Source organism: Zootoca vivipara, chromosome 6 (assembly GCF_965207765.1).
Source record: "Zootoca vivipara chromosome 6, rZooViv2.hap1.1, whole genome shotgun sequence".
In the NCBI taxonomy this organism is placed as follows: domain Eukaryota; kingdom Metazoa; phylum Chordata; class Lepidosauria; order Squamata; family Lacertidae; genus Zootoca; species Zootoca vivipara.
This window is the reverse complement of record NC_142589.1, coordinates 95220245-95237970: the sequence shown is the minus strand read 5'-3', so window position 1 is coordinate 95237970 and position 17726 is coordinate 95220245. Positions and strand designations below refer to the sequence as shown.

Genomic DNA, 17726 nt, shown 5'->3' with positions numbered 1-17726 from the left:
TTGGAGTGGACTTACCAAAATCACAAAAGAATTTGTTTATGTACGCAACTACGGCCACACAGACTTTATTAGCACAACATTGGAAAAAAGAAGGTGTCCCAGCTAAAGAAGATTAGCAAATTAAACTAACGGAATATGCTGAAATGGCAAAATTGACAATGAAACTAAGAGGAAGAGACGATAACAAATTTAAGGAAGATTGGGAGGTGTTTATTGCATATATACAGAAGCATTGTACACAGGTCAATACATTAGCAGGGTTTTAAAACTACTGTACTTGTAATTTGGTTATGAATGGATAATAGGTCATTTAAATATGTTTCAAATTTAACAATGGACGTGCGGTATGGTCGATAAATAATAGAACCGAGGAAGGGACTAGAGGGAAGTCAAGTTACATTGTTTTATTTGTTTTGGTATTGTTGTTTTTGTTTTTGGAAAATTAATAAAATGTTGTTTAAAAAAAGATGTTCCAATACCTTCATGTCTCAGAACCCTGTGTTACCCAAAAGCTGACAACCCTGCCTTTTAAAAACCCCAATTGAAAGGAATTGTTTTCCCTTTCCGACCCCCTCCTCTTTCCCCTTTTTAATGGAGCAAGGTGGCTGCTCCTAAGCTCCTGCTTAGGCTGGGATGGTAACTTTACCTGTTAAGGTGGTAACTCAATTCCGCTGGCAGGAGAGGCCGTTCCCCCTGGGATCCGCCGCTCATTGGCGGGGACGACATCCAGCTGCTGCGAAAATGGATCCCGATATGTCGAAACCGCTTTTCAGCCAGGCTCCTGTAAGGATATCCCTCTGATCTTGTTTTATTTTCCTTGCCTTCGTGGAAAGAGCACAAGGCGCTCGCCCGTCAACATACGAAGGAAGAGACTGAGGCAAAGGGCCTCCCACCCAGGAGACCACCTACCGTAAGTTTTGCAAAAAAGGGTGCTGAAGATGGATCAGGCCCAAGACCCATCTGTCTCAGCATCCTCTCTGTGCAGAGGTCCACCTTTAGGGGGAAATTCGCACGCAGGACAACAGCAACTCTCCCCTCCAACAACTGGAATCTAAAGGCATTTTCTGCCTTGGACAGCGGAGGGGAAAACATAAAATTGAAGACAGCCTTTTCCTTCTCTGGGAATTTGTCTCACCCTCGTTTGAAGCCATCGGCCACCACAGCATCTTGTGGCAACGAGTTCCGTGGTTTACCCAATGCGTCGCGTAAAGATGTCTTTTCGTTTGGACTATCTTGAATGGTCCAGCTTCAGAGGATGGCTAGGGAGGGAAATTTTTCTCTGACTACTTCAGACCCTCCAAGGATCCAGGAAGTAGTACTGGATTTACAGAAGCTGTCCCTGTTTCTGATCTGATCCTGGAATGACCCACTTTTCCTTAGGACGTCCCTATTTTCAGGGGAGAAATGTTGGAGGGGATGGAATAGGACATCCCTATTTTCAGGGGAGAAATGTTGGAGGGGATGGAAAAGGACGTCCCTATTTTCATGGGAGAAATGTTGGAGGGGATGGAATAGGATGTCCCTATTTTCACAGGAGAAATGTTGGAGGGGATGGAATGGACGTCCCTCTTTTCACGGGAGAAACATTGGAGGGGATGGAATAGGAGGTCCCTATTTTCCCGGGAAAAATGTTGGAGGGGATGGAATAGGACGTTCCTATTTTCATTGGAGAAATGTTGGAGGGGATGGAATAGGACGTTCCTATTTTCACTGGAGAAATGTTGGAGGGGATGGAATAGGACGTTCCTATTTTCACTGGAGAAATGTTGGAGGGGATGGAATAGGACGTTCCTATTTTCATTGGAGAAATGTTGGAGGGGATGGAATAGGACGTTCCTATTTTCACTGGAGAAATGTTGGAGGGGATGGAATAGGACGTTCCTATTTTCACTGGAGAAATGTTGGAGGGGATGGAATAGGACGTCCCTATTTTCACGGGAGAAATGTTGGAGGGGATGGAATAGGACGTTCCTATTTTCACGGGAGAAACGTTGGAGGGGATGGAATAGGACGTCCCTATTTCCACGGGAGAAACATTGGAGGGGATGGAATAGGACGTCCCTATTTTCATAGGAGAAACGTTGGAGGGGATGGAATAGGACGTCCCTATTTTCACAGGAGAAAAGTTGGAGGGGATGGAATGGACGTCCTTATTTTCATGGGAGAAATGTTGGAGGGGATGAAATAGGACGTCCCTATTTTCACAGGAGAAACATTGGAAAGGAAGGAATAGGACATCCCTATTTTCACAGGAGGTTGCATTTCCAGCTCTGCAAGATTCTTTTTAGAGCCCAGCTTACCCCGAGTTTACTCTCAGAAGTTACAGGGAATTACCAGCCCGCTGTAGCTGTTGCATTATCCCATGGCTGAGTTCCCCTGGATAAACCAATAAACTTGCAAAGCAGTGCGGTGTTCGTCTCTGTCCCCTAATTAGATGCCCTCTAATTAGGCCACTAGGGGATGTGGAACAGGCTGGGCCGGCCGTATCCAGAGAACCGAGTCCTGGTTTCGCGTCCCAAGTGGGTTGGATCCCCCAAGCAACTGCCTGCTTCTGGGCCCTGGGTGTGAAACACGAAAGGCCTCGGAGCTGAGATCACAATTCTGCTAGGTATAGTCCTAGGTGGAATCTATAGCCGTATATTTAAAAAACCTGCTTTTTTGAAAAAAAGTTTTGAAAAAGACATTGGATTTTCCATAGCTCGCCACCACCATCTAGTGCTGCTGTTTATATTGCACTTTAACAACACATAAATTCAAATAATAATAATAATAATTTTAAATGTTTTGTTTGCAGCTGAGTCCCTAGTGTATAAAAGCCCTAAATAGCTTGGGACCCAAATGCCTCAAAGAACGTCTTCCCCAGTACCATCCACCTCAGACCCTATGATCGGCAGGCGGGTCCTTCCTTGTGGTATCCCCTCTGGAGCTGCCACAGAGAAGGCCCTGCTCTCCCCCCTGAGCTTCTGAGGGCAGCCGAAGCAGCCGAGGGGGTCTCTTCTGACCCTTTTAATACCAGTTTGCCGGGAAGGGGGGGCGTTATATCCAGGGCCCAATGATAATAATAAGGTTATTATTTACTGTATATCCTGCCCATACAGCCCATTTGTCTGTATCAAAATATGGGATTTTAATGGAACCCTGCCAGGAAGCCTTTGGGGGCAGATGGAGGTTTTGGGTTGTTTTCCAGGGCAGCCCCTAGCTCATGGCAGCAATCCAGCCGGGGTGTTTGCAGAGGACAGGGGCCAAGTTATTTCTGTCCCAAAGGGGGCACGCTTAACTTGAAGGCCGTTGTACTTATTTCTGAAGAATTACCTACATGCTTAATAAAAAAATTCCTTCAGTAGCACCTTAAAGACCAACTAAGTAAAATTTCTGAAATTCTTTTGTAGTAAGACAGCTACTTTGAGATCTTGTATAGAATGTCCTGGGAGATTGAAGTGTTCTCCTACTGGTTTTTCAGTCTTATGGTTCCTGATGTCAGATTTATGTCCATTTATCCTTTGGCGTAGGGTTTGGCCTGTTTGTCCAATATAGAGAGCTGAAGGGCACTGTTGGCATTTGATGGCATACACAATGTTAGAAGATGAGCAATTAAATAGTCCTGAGATGGTATGTTGGATGTTGTTGGGGCCAGTAATGATGTTGTCCGGGTGTATGTGGCAGCAAAGTTGGCATCTGGGTTTATTGCAGGCTCTGGTACCAGTGTCCATGTTAAGTCTGGTGGTTGTATTATTGTGGGTGAGGAGTTGTTTAAGATTGGGTGGCTGTCTGTAGGCAATGAAAGGTCTTCCTCCCAGAGCTTGAGAAAGGGAGCGGTCATTGTTCAGGAGAGGCTGTAGATCTCTGATGATGCGTTGTACTGTTTTAACTTGGGAGCTACTGAAGGAATTTTTTTTATTTTACTTCGACCCAGACCAACACGGCTACCTACCTGTAACCAGAACTACATGCTTAAGATCTCTTATCTGTCTGTTTCAGAAATCAAGAGCACACCTGAGATGAAGAGTCTCAAGGCCAGGTTTAAGAAGTCTGATGTGAGTTGTTGTTGTTGTTGTTGTTGTTGTTGTTGTTGTTGTTGTTGTTGTTGTTGTCATCACGTAAGGAGAAATGTTCGCTCAGGGTTTTGCAAAGTGGACTTGGGGGTCATTCTCCATCTCAGGGTGTGATGGGCTCGAGCCCCACTTTTGGGCAAAAGATCGCCGGGGGTCGGACTAGTCCAGGCACCCCCAAACTCAGCCCTCCAGATGTTTTGCGACTACAATTCCCATCATCCCTGACCGCTGGTCCTGTTAGCTAGGGACGATGGGAGTTGTAGTCCCAAAATATCTGGAGGGCTGAGTTTGGCCATGCCTGATCTAGAGCAGTGGTGGCCAAACTCAGCCCTCCAGCTGTTTTGGGACTACAATTCCCATCATCCCTGACCTTTGGTCCTGTTAGCTAGAGAGGATGGGAGTTGTAGTCCTAAAACATCTGTATTCTGCTCTGGTCAGACCTCACCTAGAGTACTGTGTCCAGTTCTGGGCACCACAGTTCAAGAAGGATACTGACAAGCTGGAACGTGTCCAGAGGAGGGCAACCAAAATGGTCAAAGGCCTGGAAACAATGCCTTATGAGGAACGGCTTAGGGAGCTGGGTATGTTTAGCCTGGAGAAGAGAAGGTTAAGGGGGGGTATGATAGCCATGTTCAAATATATAAAAGGATGTCATATAGAGGAGGGGGAAAAGTTGTTTTCTGCTGCTCCAGAGAAGCGGACACGGAGCAATGGATTCAAACTACAAGAAAGAAGATTCCACCTCAACATTAGGAAGAACTTCCTGACAGTAAGAGCTGTTCGGCAGTGGAATTTGCTACCAAGGAGTGTGGTGGAGTCTCCTCCTTTGGAGGTCTTTAAGCAGAGGCTTGACAGGCATATGTCTGGAATGCTTTGATGGTGTTTCCTGCTTGGCAGGGGGTTGGACTGGGTGGCCCTTGTGGTCTCTTCCAACTCTACGATTCTATGGAGGGCCGAGTTTGGGGATGCCTGGACTAGTTGGTCCCCGAGGTCCCTTCGAACGGATTCCGGTTGCCGTGGGGGTTTAGGACCTTGCAGGGACGGAGGGGAGGGATGCCTTCTCCAGCCACTGGGGGGAGACGCTTCCCTCCTCCTCCACCTCCTCCTCCTCCTCCTCCTGCTGCTGCTGTGGGCTCTGATCTCCTGCTGCAAGCCGGCTTTGCCCCTTATCCCAACATCAGGACCGCCAGCCAGCATCCTTCATCTTCTCCTGCATCCTCCATCCCTGGTCCCTTCCTCCTGCGCTAGGTGCCCGGCTGAGATCGGATGGATGGCTACTCGGTACTTCCTGGGAGGGACAATGAAGCAGATTTGCTTCTGCGCTGCCTCCTCCTTCGCGGTAGGCTCTTTCTCTCTCTCTCCCCCCCCACTCTGCATTTTTTGGGTACCCCTCCCTCCCTTTTCTCCTCCTCCGATGACTCCCCCTTGCAATTGCACTGTCCCCCCTCTGCCCTTTTGATGAAAGAGGCTGCCTGGGGAGCGGGGGGGGGGGTTGTTGGAATCCAGCCTTTAGGGAGATGCACTCTGTACATGCTCGGTGGTGGTGGGGGCTGGGCACACACAGATGTGCTGTGTAAGGTTTCCCCCCCTCCATTTATAGAGCCTTAGCAAGGGAGAGAAAGAAATAGGGCTGGTGTTTTTTGCGTGATTTTTTATATATATTTTTGCAGGGAAGATAAGAGTTGAATTTGTCCCTTATTTCTTATCGCAGTATTCCCTGAATAAATATTCCTTTCCCCAGTATTCCCTGAAAAAATCCTTCTTTGTTGCACTGGGCAATTGGCTAATTTTTTCATCCACCAAGGAAGTCGGGGACGTATAATTCTCTCCCTCCCCCCCCCCTCTCTCATTTAATTTAATTCGTTACAGCTCTATTTTAGCTTTCCTTGCCTTCCAGGGATATTCTTCCCCCCTCCCTTCCCACAGCTTCACAACAACCCTGCAGGGCTGAGAGATGGCGACCAGCCCAAAGGTCAGCTTCGGGAGCCTGAAGGCTGAGCCGGAATTCGTACCCGTGTCTCGCGGTTTCCGTCTTCTACCTATGTTAGCAAATCTCCTCCGTTATTAAATCCACCTGTCTTATTTTTAAAAAACTCAATAATGTGCCCTTTTCTGCATTTCTTTTCTCCATTTGCAACATCCCTGACCTCCACCCCTCACCCTTTCCAAGGATAGACACCCGAGATAAACCTTTGAATGCAGATTAATTGCTCCTTATTTCATTTATAGTCAAGTTATCCTGTGGAAGGAAAACTGTTTCTCCTTTTCCCAATGTTTGCTGTTTCTTATACCTTTTTAGTTAACATAAAAGAATCTCATGCACGCCCCCACCCCCCAAAAAACCCTTCAAACCTGGTTTCCTTAACTATCTTTGAATTTCCAAGTGGATTGGAAATTTTGTGAATTATTATTATTATTATTATTACTACATTGTACATATTTTTTCAGACCCCCCCTCCTATGCCCCTTTGGCAAATAAACGGATACAGTGGTACCTTGGTTCCCAAACGCCTTGGTACTCAAACAACTTGGAACCCAAACATTTTTCCGGAAGCCGAACGTGCTCCGTTTTAGTGCCACACTTCCGTTTTGAGCGTTACGCTGAAGTCTCTATATTTTTGCTATTGGTTTTGCGTTTCTGTTTTTGCGGCTCTTTTTTTTTTGTTTTGTTTTTCTGACTGTGCGGAAGAGCCTAGTTCAGCTACCGATATATTGCGTGACTGCAGTACATTGTTTATTGCTTTTGTTTTATGGATCAGTGGCCTCGTAAAATCCATGTTGAATTGCTTGTTTTGGGGGTTGTTTTTAAAAGTCTGTAACGGATTAATCCATTTTCCATGACTTTCTACGGGAAAGCGCGCCTTGGTTTTGGAACACTTTTGGTTTTGGAACGGAATTTCCAGAACGGATCAAGTTTGGGAACCAGGATACCACCTTTTTAGCTAACATAAAGAATGTCATGCACCCCTCCCCAAACTTCAAACATGGTTTCCTTAATTATTTTTGAATCTTCAAGCGGACTGGAAATTTTGTGAATAATAATAATAATAGTTACCTACATATTTTTTTTTATAGCCGCACCCTCCCAATCATCTTCTTATGCCCCTTTGGCAAATAAACGACTAGATGAAGCAGACATCACATTTTCCTCTGGAATCCTAGTTTGCATATAATATAATTCATATTATTATGAATGTGGCAGAGTTATCTTATTTCATCCTCATTCCAACCCTGCGAGATAGGCCAGACTTAAAAGGAACAGGTGTGCAAGAGGGAGAGAAAAAGGAAGGAAGGAAGGAAGGAAGGAAGGAAGGAAGGAAGGAAGGAAGGAAGGAAGGAAGGAAGGAAGGAACAATATGATATACAAAGAATGGAAATAAAAAGTAAATTGCATAAAATGCATTTTAGGGTTTTGAATCAATAGTCAAATAGTGGAAGTGGGAGAGGAAAAGGCTGAAAAGTGTAATTCGGTGAATTACTCTAACCCTGCAAAAAAACCCCACAAAACCCTTCTGTTTATGCGCTGGCTGCTATTGGAAACCCTGAGTGTGTTTGCATATATAACATGGATTTAGTATTATTATTAAAATGTTTTGAAAAGCTGTTCCAAACAAATTAATGCAATTTGTCTCCGATTTCGCCTGCCTGGAAAAGAGGACGTGTGCTGGGAAAAGAGGCCCTATGGCTGGGGACCCACTAGAACCGTAAAGTTGAGAGGGACACCCCAAAGGTCATCTAGCCCAACCCCTGCAATGCAGGAATCTCAGCGGCAGCATTTTTATTGCTGTATTTTAATATTTTGCTGGAAGCTGCCCAGAGTGGCTGGGGAAAGCCAGCCAGATGGGCAGGGTATAAATAATAAATAAATTATTATTATTATTATTATTATTATTATTATTATTATTATTATCCAGATGCCCTGAATCATGACAGCCCCGGGTTGTATTCTTGTTCTGGCTGCATATTTCACAGCGCAGTCCGCCGCCCCCCCCCCCGCTTCTCTCTAGGGGGAGAAGCGTTAAGACTGGCCCGCCTCGCAAGGTGGTCGTTGCAAGGAGACGGCCGGTGCGACCTACGCGAGAAGAGAGAATCATTTCTCAAAAAGCTCCGCAAAAGGGGTTTGCTGCCTGCCGGAATCTTCCCTCTGCCGTTGCACTGACCCCCCAACACCCCCCAACTGTACAACATTTTCCACCTCCTTGGGGAGGCAAGGCGTCCTAAGTTTTCCCTTCTCCGACAGGTGTCCTTCTGCCAGCCTCCTCGCCAACCGGCTGATTGGATTCTCTCATCTGACCTAGTTTGCAAGCCCTGGCTTAGGATATTTTAAGGACACAACACCAAGAGAGCCCTGCTACTCCCCTGCTCGCCGGATGGTGGCCATCGAGAGTGCAGCTCTCGCACATCGCTGACTCCTGCCCCGCCACCCTATAAATCAACAGAGAAAGGGAAATAATAATAATAATAATAATAATAATAATAATAATAATAATAATAATAATTTATTGCTTATACCCCACCCATCTGGCTGGGTTTCTCCAGTCACTCTGGGCGGCTCCCAACAGAATATTAAAAACACGATTAAAAACTTCCCACTTCAGATGTCTTCTAAAAGTTAGGTAGTTGTACATTTCCTTGACATCTGATGGGAAGGCGTTCCACAGGGCGGGAGCCGCCACCGAGAAGGTCCTCTGCCTGGCTCCTGGTAACCTCCCTTCTTGCAGGGAGGGAACCGCCAGAAGGCCCTCAGCGCTGGACCTCAGTGTCTGGGCAGAACGATGGGGGTGGAGATGCTCCTCCAGGTACTGGTATACTGGACTGAGGCCGTTTAGGGCTTTCAAGGTCAGCACCAACCCTTTGAATTGTGCTCGGAAACGTACTGGGAGCCAATGTAGGTCTTTCAGGACCAGTGTTATATGGTCTCGGCGGCGGCTCCCAGTCACCAGTCTAGCTGCTGCATTCTGGATTAGTTGCAGACTAATAGGGACCCCCTATTCCATCCCCTCCAACATTTGGAGGGGAGGCAGGTGGCGCTGTGGGTTAAACCACAGAGCCTAGGGCTTGCCGATCAGAAGGTTGGCGGTTCGATACCCGCGATGGGGTGAGCTCCTGTTGCTCTGTCCCAGCTCCTGCCAACCTAGCAGTTCGAAAGCACGTCAAAGGGCAAGTAGATAAATAGATACCACTCTGGCGGGAAGGTAAACGGCGTTTCCGTGTGCTGCTCTGGTTTGCCAGAAGTGGCTTAGTCATGCTGGCCACATGACCTGGAAGCTGGACGCCGGCTCCCTCGGCCAATAACACGAGATGAGCGCCGCAACCCCAGAGTCGGTCACGACTGGACCTAATGGTCAGGGGTCCCTTTACCTTTTATTCCATCCCCTCCAAAACTTCTCCCGTGAAAATAGGGACGTCCTAAGGAAAAGCGGGTCATTCTGGGATCAGATCAGAAACCGGGACAGCTTCTGTGAATCTGGGACCCTCCTTAGAAAATAGAGGCACTTGGAGGGCGTGAGCCGAGCAGGGAAGTAGAAAAAAACTCTCAAATCTGTCTTGGGGCAAGGAAGCATTTGTGTTAGTCGAGGCAATCGCTGTATCCTTGGATGCTCTAAGCCAACAGCAACCAACAAGGCACCCTCCCGGTGTTGGACGCTGGCTGCCTTCATCCCTAATTTTTGGCCGTGCCGGGTGCTGGGAGTTGTAGCGCAGCACAGGGAACATTTCAGCACCCCAAAGATATATTTATCGTCATTGTCCCCTTGCGGGAACAACGAAATTACTCGGTTGCTACATCAACTCTGATAAAGCATTCCGCATAATCCAAAATTACAAAAACCCAATTAAAAACAGTAAATATAATACAAAATAACAAGTAAAGTAAGATGACTTCAAAGTCCAGGCTTTCCATTTAAGGCCAAAATCGCTCTAGAGAAGAAACTGTTCCTGAGACGGCCCAGGGGTGTGCGTGTGCATGGGAGGGGAAGAGCTGATTTAGAGATTCCTCTGCTCAGGCTACTTGGAAAGCTTTTGCCATGCTGCTGAGGTCAAGCGACCTTGTCACTTTGAAAACCAGGTCCTTTTGGATTAACCGATGTTGTCGTGGAAACCAGGTGATTTACAGGGAATATGAGCGATTAATCCGCAATCTGGAGGCCAGGAGGAGCCGCGGGCAATTCTGCAAAGCGTGGCGGCCTTTTCACATGGATTGCCAAGGTGGTGTGTGGCCACAAACCACCTTGGAAGGGACCCCGAGGGTCATCCAGACCAACCCCCTGCAATGCAGGAATCTCAAATCAACCATCCGACCTCTGCTTAAAAACCTCCAAGGAAGGAGAGTCTGCCACCTCCCATCTCACTTACGAAAGTTCTTCCCGATGTTGAGTCAGAATCTCCTTCCTTACCGCTTGAAGCCATGGGTTCGAGTCCTACCCAAGGAAACAAGCTTGTTCTCTCCTCCATGGGACAGCCCTTGAGATATTTGAAGATGGCTCTCCTATCTCCTCTCAGTCTCCTCTTTTCCAGGCTAAAAACATTTCCAGCTCCTTCAACCGCTCCTCAAACAGCTTGGTTCCCCACATATTTTCTAATATTGCTGAGTATCATATAATTATATATTATCACATAGTACTGCATTGCATATCACCACATAATTATTCCACCCTGCATCTTTCCTGCTTATTCCCAAAGGCATATTTGACTGCTGTTCTCCGTTCGAATCCTCCTTGCGCCCCCCCTGTTTACTTATTTTTTTAAATGTGATTTTTATATATTTCTTTTTTAACACAATATTTCAGCATGCCAATAACAAAACAAATAAACAATTCTTTGCTCTACTGAGCTCGTGACTTCCCTCCATCCCTTCAACCGGTTTCTAAATGTTTAAAATAACTCTTTAGATCGTCTGCAAAACGTTTCCAGCCCTGCCTAAAATCTGCCTCTTCTCAATCTCCGCTTTCCATTGTTAAATTTGGCATGTTCCGCAAACCTCTCATTCTAGGCATGTTGCTCCAAACGGCGCTTGACCGTTTTGCTATTTTCCCCCCTCTTCCTCTTCCTTTTTTTTTTTGGCATTTACAGAGCCAGGACTGGAGCAAAAATGACGAGAAACTCCTGCAGGCAGTGGAATACAACGATGCCGAACGCGTCGCCTCCCTCCTCGTCCGGAAGAGCCTGGTCTCCACCAAGCTGGACTCGGAAGGGAAATCGGCGTAAGCCCAAATACCTGGGATTTCGCAGAGTCGGGAAATCGCACCGTCGTCAGGGGCCCCCGTGGGGTCATCCGGCCCAACCCCACCTGCAACGCAGGAAACGTTTGCCCGACATGGGTCTCGAACCCATGACCCCGAGACAAAGCGTCTCCTGCTCTACCGACCGAGCTATTGCAAAGTCGTAGAATCAATCTCAGGGAGTTCCAAAGTTCTAAACCATTTTATTAAAATTAAACTAAAGCACTAGCCACTAGGAAACCACTGCTGTCAAGCAATGCCAAAGGGGCTTCTAAAAACTTGATCCGCCGGGTGCTTAGACCACTGGTTCATCCGTCCCTGAGAACCCCAGATTAACAGGGAAATCCTAGAATTGTAGAATCGGAAGGGACCCTCCTGAGTCATCTAGTCCAACCCCTCGCAATGCAGGAATCGCAGATCAAGCATTGGTCTGTTCCGCAGGTTCCACCTGGCTGCAACGAAAGGAAACACAGATTGCCTGGAAGTCATGCTGGCGCATGGAGCGGATGCCATGACGACCGACGGCTCAGGTGGGTTTATGGTGCAAAACCTGTTATTACTGAGGTTGAATCCTGACAAGACAGAAGCACTGTTTTGGGGGGACAGGGGGCGGGTGGGTGTGGGGGACTCCCTGGTCCTGAATGGGGTCACTGTGCCTGTGAAGGACCAGGTGAGTAGCCTGGAGGTCATTTTGGACTCATAGCTGTCCATGGAGGTGCAGGACAGTTCTGTGTCCAGGACGGCTGTCTACCAGCTCCAGCTCGTATGCAGGATGAGACCCTCAATGCCCGCAGACTGTCTGGCCAGAGTGGTGCATGCTCTGGTTATCTCCCACTTAGACTACTGCCATGCGCTCTCCGTGGGACTACCTTGGAAGGTGACCCGGAAACTGCAACTAATCCAGAATGCATCAGCTAGACTGGGGACTGGGAGCGGCCGCAGAGACCAATAATCTTGGTTCTGAAAGACCTGCATTGGCTCCCAGGACGTTTCCGAGCACAATTCAAAGTGTTGGTGCTGACCTTGAAAGCCCTAAATGGCCCAGTATACCTGAAGGAGCGTCTCCACCCTCATTGCTCAGCCCGGATGCTGGGGTCCACCTCCGAGGGTCTTCTGGCGGTTCCCTCCCTGCGAGAAGTGAGGTTACAGGGAACTAGGCAGAGGGCCTTCTCGGTGGTGGCTCCCGCCCTGTGGAACGCCCTCCCATCAGATGTCAAGGAAATAAACAACTACCTGCCTTTTAGAAGACATCTGAAGGCAGCCCTGTTTGGGGAAGTTTTCAATGTTTGAAGTTTTATCATATTTTCAATATTCTGTTGGGAGCCACCCAGAGTGGCTGGGGGAACCTCGCCAGATGGGTGGCGTATATATAAAAACAAACAAACAAACAAACAAACAAAAACTCTTTCCATTGTTTCTCTCATCATCAAAACGTGTAGTTCCGCGAGCCCCACACCGCTGGCCTTCAAGAGTCAGCCAGCGCAATTTTGCTTAGCAAAAGCTAGGGGTACAGTTTCCCTGGACAGCCTCTCCCTATATGTTTAGGGTTGTGGGTTCGAGTCTGGTTTGAAGCCGTGTATCGTTACAGGGGGTTGGGCTGGATGACCCTCGGTTCTCTTCCAACTGTTAAGATTCTGTGATCATCTTACGCAGTGCTATTTTTCTGGGGAAAGAGGTTCTGGAGCTCACTGTGAAATCCCTCCCTTGTCCTCTTATAATGACAATGGTCGGTGCCGGGGGGGGGGGGAGAACCCCGATCTCACGTTCCTTCCTTCTCCGCAGGCTACACAGCGTTGCACCTGTCGGCTAAGCATGGACACCCGCAGTGCGTGAGCAAGCTGTTGCAGGTAACTCTCGCACCGGCATCTTCAAGCACAGCTTTCAACTACGGCTGTGCACTGAATTTGGCCGAATCCCAAACTGAACTGGGTGGGTTAGGGTTTTCAAGACGGCTTTGCAAGGAGAGGCAAGGCAACAGCCGGGTCCGCCTTGGGCATCTTCCCACTGTGTTGGGGTGGCGTTTTCTTCCCGGGAAGGTGCACGTAGTATTGGGGGCTCAGCTCCTTTTCACTGCTTAACTCTCTCTCTCATTCATTCTCTTTCTCTCTCTTTCTCTCTTTCCATCTTTCTCTCTTTCTCTTTCTATTTCTTTTCTCTCTTTCTCTTTCTTTCTCTTCTCTCTCTCTCTCTTTCATTCTCTCTCTCCCCTCTCCCTTTCTCTTTTCTCTCCCTCCCTCTTTCTTTCTTTCTTTCTTTCTTTCTTTCTTTCTTTCTTTCTTTCTTTCTTTCTTTCTTTCTTTCTTTCTCTCTCTCTCTCTCTCTCTCTTTCTCTCTTTCTCTCTTTCTCTCTTTCTCTCTTTCTCTCTCTCTCCCCCCCTCTTTCTCTCTCCCCCTCACTCTTTCTATCCCTCCCTCCCTCCCTCTCTCTTTCTCCCCCTCTCTTTCTCTTTCTCTTTCAGGCATCCTGCCCTGTGGACGTGGCCGACAGCCACGGACGGACGGCTCTCCACCATGCAGGTCAGTATATTTCCACAGCAAATGTTCATCCCTTTACGAAACAGCAAAATCAGTTTTTTTAGAGAGAAAAAATCAAGCGGAGTTTATTCAGATAAGACCATCAGAAGAGTCTGCCTGCAGGATCAGACCAATGGCCTGTCCATCATCCTGTTCTCACAGGGGCAAACCCGAAGCTCAGAACATACATGCCTGCCTGCCTAATTTTATTGCGTACAGCCTCTCCCTAGTTCAAGCCATGCTCAACATGGCAGCAGCTAGACTGGTGACTGGGAGTGGCTGCCCATATATTACCAGTCTTGAAAGACTTACATTGGCTCCCAGGACGTTTCCAAGCACAATTCAAAGTGTTGGTGATGACCTTGAAAGCCCTAAATGCTCCAGTATACCTGAAGGAGCATCTCCACCCCGGACACCAGGGTCCATCTCCTGAGGGCCTTCTGGCAGTTCCCTCCCTGCAAGAAGCGAGATTACAGGGAACCAGGCAGAGGGCCTTCTCGGTGGTGGCGCCTGCCCTGTGGAACGCCCTCCCATCAGATGTCAAAGAGGAAAACAACTACCAGACTTTTAGAGGACATCTGAAGGCAGCCCTGTTTAGAGAAGCTTTCAAAGTTTAATAGATTATTGTATTTTGATATTCTGTTGGAAGGGTGGGGTATAAATAATAGATTATTATTGTAAAAACACACACGATTACAGCAATTACAGCAATAGATAAAATCTCAAAAATAACACACGGCCAATTTGAGCAATTTCCACGTTGAAAATACAGTATTTTTTCCGTGTGTAAGACGAGTATCCCCCCCCCCCCCGTTAAAGTAATGTTGAAAAATAGGGCTCGTCTTATACACGGGTAGTGCAGAGGGGGGAAGGGGGAATGGTCCCCCCCCCAAAAGCTCAACAACTTTGAGCAATCCTCCCCCCTAAAAGCTCATCAACTCTGGGCAATCTCTGCCCATTTTCTTAATATTGAGTCCCCCAAAATAGGGGGCGTCTTATACACAGGGGAGTGTTATACACAGAAAAATAAGGCAATAAGATTGGGGGGGGAGATACCAAAAAAAGGGGGGAAAAGGAATAGTCCTTTGCATTTCCAACACCTGGTTTTAATGAGATGAATTCATGCTGTTGCCGATTGCAAGAATTGCAAGACGTCTTGTTTGCACCTTAGTAGGGGTGGCGCTGTGGGTTAAACCACAGAGCTTAGGGTTTGCCGATCGGAAGGTGGGCGGTTTGAATCCCCGCGACGGGGTGAGCTCCCGTTGTACGGTCTCTGCTCCTGCCAACCTAGCAGTTTGAAAGCACATCAAAGTGCAAGTAGATAAATAGGTACCGCTCCGGCGGGAAGGTAAACGGCGTTTCCGTGCGCTGCTCTGGTTCGCCAGAAGCGGCTTTGTCATGCTGGCCACATGACCTGGAAGCTGTACACCGGCTCCCTTGGCTAGTAAAGCGAGATGAGCACCGCAACCCCAGAGTCGTCCATGACTGGACCTAATAGTCAGGGGTCCCTTTACCTTTTACTCTGTTTCCCCCTGCTCTTTCCCCGCAGCTGTCAACGGATGCATCTCTTGTCTCGAAATCCTTTGTGACTTTAAGGCTCCCTTGAACACCAAGGACAAGGTAACCTCCGATCCAAATTCACGAAAACCTCCCTCTGTGTTTATTTCCCCTGCTGCTGGATAGGGATGCAGGAACGCACCGTTTTCTTTTCTTTTTAATCATTTTTATTTGGTTTTTACAAATACAGCGGTACCTCAGTTCTCAAACTTAATCCATTCTGTCTGTTCCAAAACCAAAGCGTTCCAAAACCAAGGCGCCCTTTACCTTAGAAAGTAATGCAAAACGGATTAATCCGTTCTAGGCTTTTGAAAACCACCCCAAAGCAGCAATTTAGCATGGATTTTACTATCTAATGAGACCATCGGTCCATAAAACGAAAGCAATAAACAATATACTGCAGTCACACACTGGGTTGCACACAGTCACAAAAACAAAAATGAAAAAGAGCTGCAAAAACAAAATAAATAGCAGAGACAGACAGACCTTAGTGTAACACTCAAATCAGAAGTGTGGCACTCAAAACGGAGCATGTTTGGCTCTCAAAAAAAGTTCGCAAACCAGAGCACTTACTTCCGGGTTTGCAGTGTTTGGGTTCCAAGTTGTTTGAGAACCAAGGTACCACTGGTATTATGCTATTTAAACATTCCAGGAAAAAGGCTTCCATTATTCCATGGAACAGTTACAGGTAGGTAGTCGTGTTGATCTGCCGTAGTTGAAACAAAATTTAAAAAATTCCTTCCAGTAGCACCTTAGAGACCACCGAAGTTTGTCATAGGTATGAGCTTTTGTGTGCATGCACACTGCTTCAGATACACTGAAACAGAAGTCACCAGACCCTTATATATAGTGAGAGGGTGGGGAGGGGTATTACTCAGAAGGGTGGTGGGAATGGGGGATTGGCTGATAGGTGGGGTAAACCTGTGGATGACTGTTAACAACTGATTGGTCTTACAGGAAAAAGTCTGGTGACTTCTGTTTCAGTGTATCTGAAGAAGTGCGCATGCACACGAAAGCTCATACCAATGACAAACTTGTTGTTGTTGTTTAGTCGTGTCCGACTCTTCGTGACCCCATGGACCATAGCACGCCAGGCACTCCTGTCTTGCACTGCCTCCCTTCATGGATCACTGCCTTGTCGTGGCGAAGGGGCTTGAACAACTCAGAGAAGCTATGAGCCATGCCGTGCAGGGTCACCCAAGATGGACAGGTCATAGTGGAGAGTTTTGACTAAACGTGATCCACCTGGAGAAGGAACTGGCAAGCCACTCCAGTATCCCTGCCAAGAAAACTCCATGGACAAAGACAACAGGCATATAAAAAATGACAAACTTAGCTGGTCTCTAAGGTGCTACTGGAAGGAGTTTTTTTTATTTTGTTTCCATGAAAGAGTCGTCATTAAGTTCTCTGGTTTTAGCTGTTAACTTTGTGTCAAACCTCCTTTCCTGCGGCAGGATGGCGCGACCCCTCTCACGCTCGCTGCCAAGATGAGCCACTCTGAGCTGTGCCGGTACCTGCTCCACCGGGGAGCGGCCGTCAACACCAGGGACCAGCGTGGACGGTGAGAGCCTTTTTCTGCCGGGGTGTGTGTGTCATTGGGCTGCCTCTTGCCTCTCCACCTCTCCATTTCCCCCTGCGGCACCGGACAGCAGACTGGATCAAGCCCTCCGCTGTTCCTGTCTCTTTCCACAACGCCTCCCCGCTGCTTGTCCCAAACAAAGCTGCCCCTCTTCACTTAACTGGCCTCGTCTTTGCTTCAGAACAGCCCTGATGGTGGCTTGCGAGAACGGCAGCGTGGAGACGGTGGAAGTCCTCGTCCACGGCGGGGCGCGGGTCGGCCTCGTTGACGCCACGGGTCACGACGCGGCACATTACGGCGCGGCCGTGGGCAACGCCCTCATCCAGCACTACCTGCAGGAAGCTGCCCAGCGCTACTCCTGGGCCAGCGGTAAGGATACCTTCCCTCCGCTGAACTGGGCTTTTTCTGATGGGAATCGAAAGCCATCTCTGCGTCTGCACGTTCCTGAGGAACTGTAGGCAGAAGGAGGAGACAGGCTCCAAGCACGTTTACACTTGGCTAGCTCTACACCCGCCCTCGTCTTCCTTTAAACAAATGCTCCCCGTGAAAATGCTTAGGCTAGAATAAATCACAGATGCTCAGCTTTGCAAATATAAATAGCTTTACTCGTTTCCAGAACTAATGCCAAAGCAAACAAGTCTCCATTCGCCGGCAATAAAACAAAGAAGAAAAAGGTTCAAAATGACTTTAAGGGGGGGCGGGGTAGTTGGTTTCCTACAAAAAAAAAAACCCGGGGTCATGCAATATGGCAGCCCTGTTTAGGGAGGCTTTTAATGTTTAATAGATTATTTTATTTCATTTTTC

At 47.7% G+C, this 17726-nt stretch overlaps 1 protein-coding gene across 1 annotated transcript in view; it reads left to right on the top strand.

Annotated features, from left to right (window-relative positions):
- Positions 1-5322: 5322 nt before the first annotated feature.
- ANKRD24 (ankyrin repeat domain 24) overlaps positions 5323-17726 on the top strand; it is a 34209-nt gene continuing 21805 nt past the window's right edge. The window contains exons 1-8 of the mRNA XM_088673092.1: positions 5323-5391; positions 11124-11254; positions 11714-11802; positions 13055-13119; positions 13732-13789; positions 15336-15406; positions 16798-16904; positions 17104-17291. Of these exons, the coding sequence (XP_088529218.1) occupies positions 5323-5391; positions 11124-11254; positions 11714-11802; positions 13055-13119; positions 13732-13789; positions 15336-15406; positions 16798-16904; positions 17104-17291 (778 nt within the window). The remainder of the gene's footprint in view (positions 5392-11123; positions 11255-11713; positions 11803-13054; positions 13120-13731; positions 13790-15335; positions 15407-16797; positions 16905-17103; positions 17292-17726) is intronic.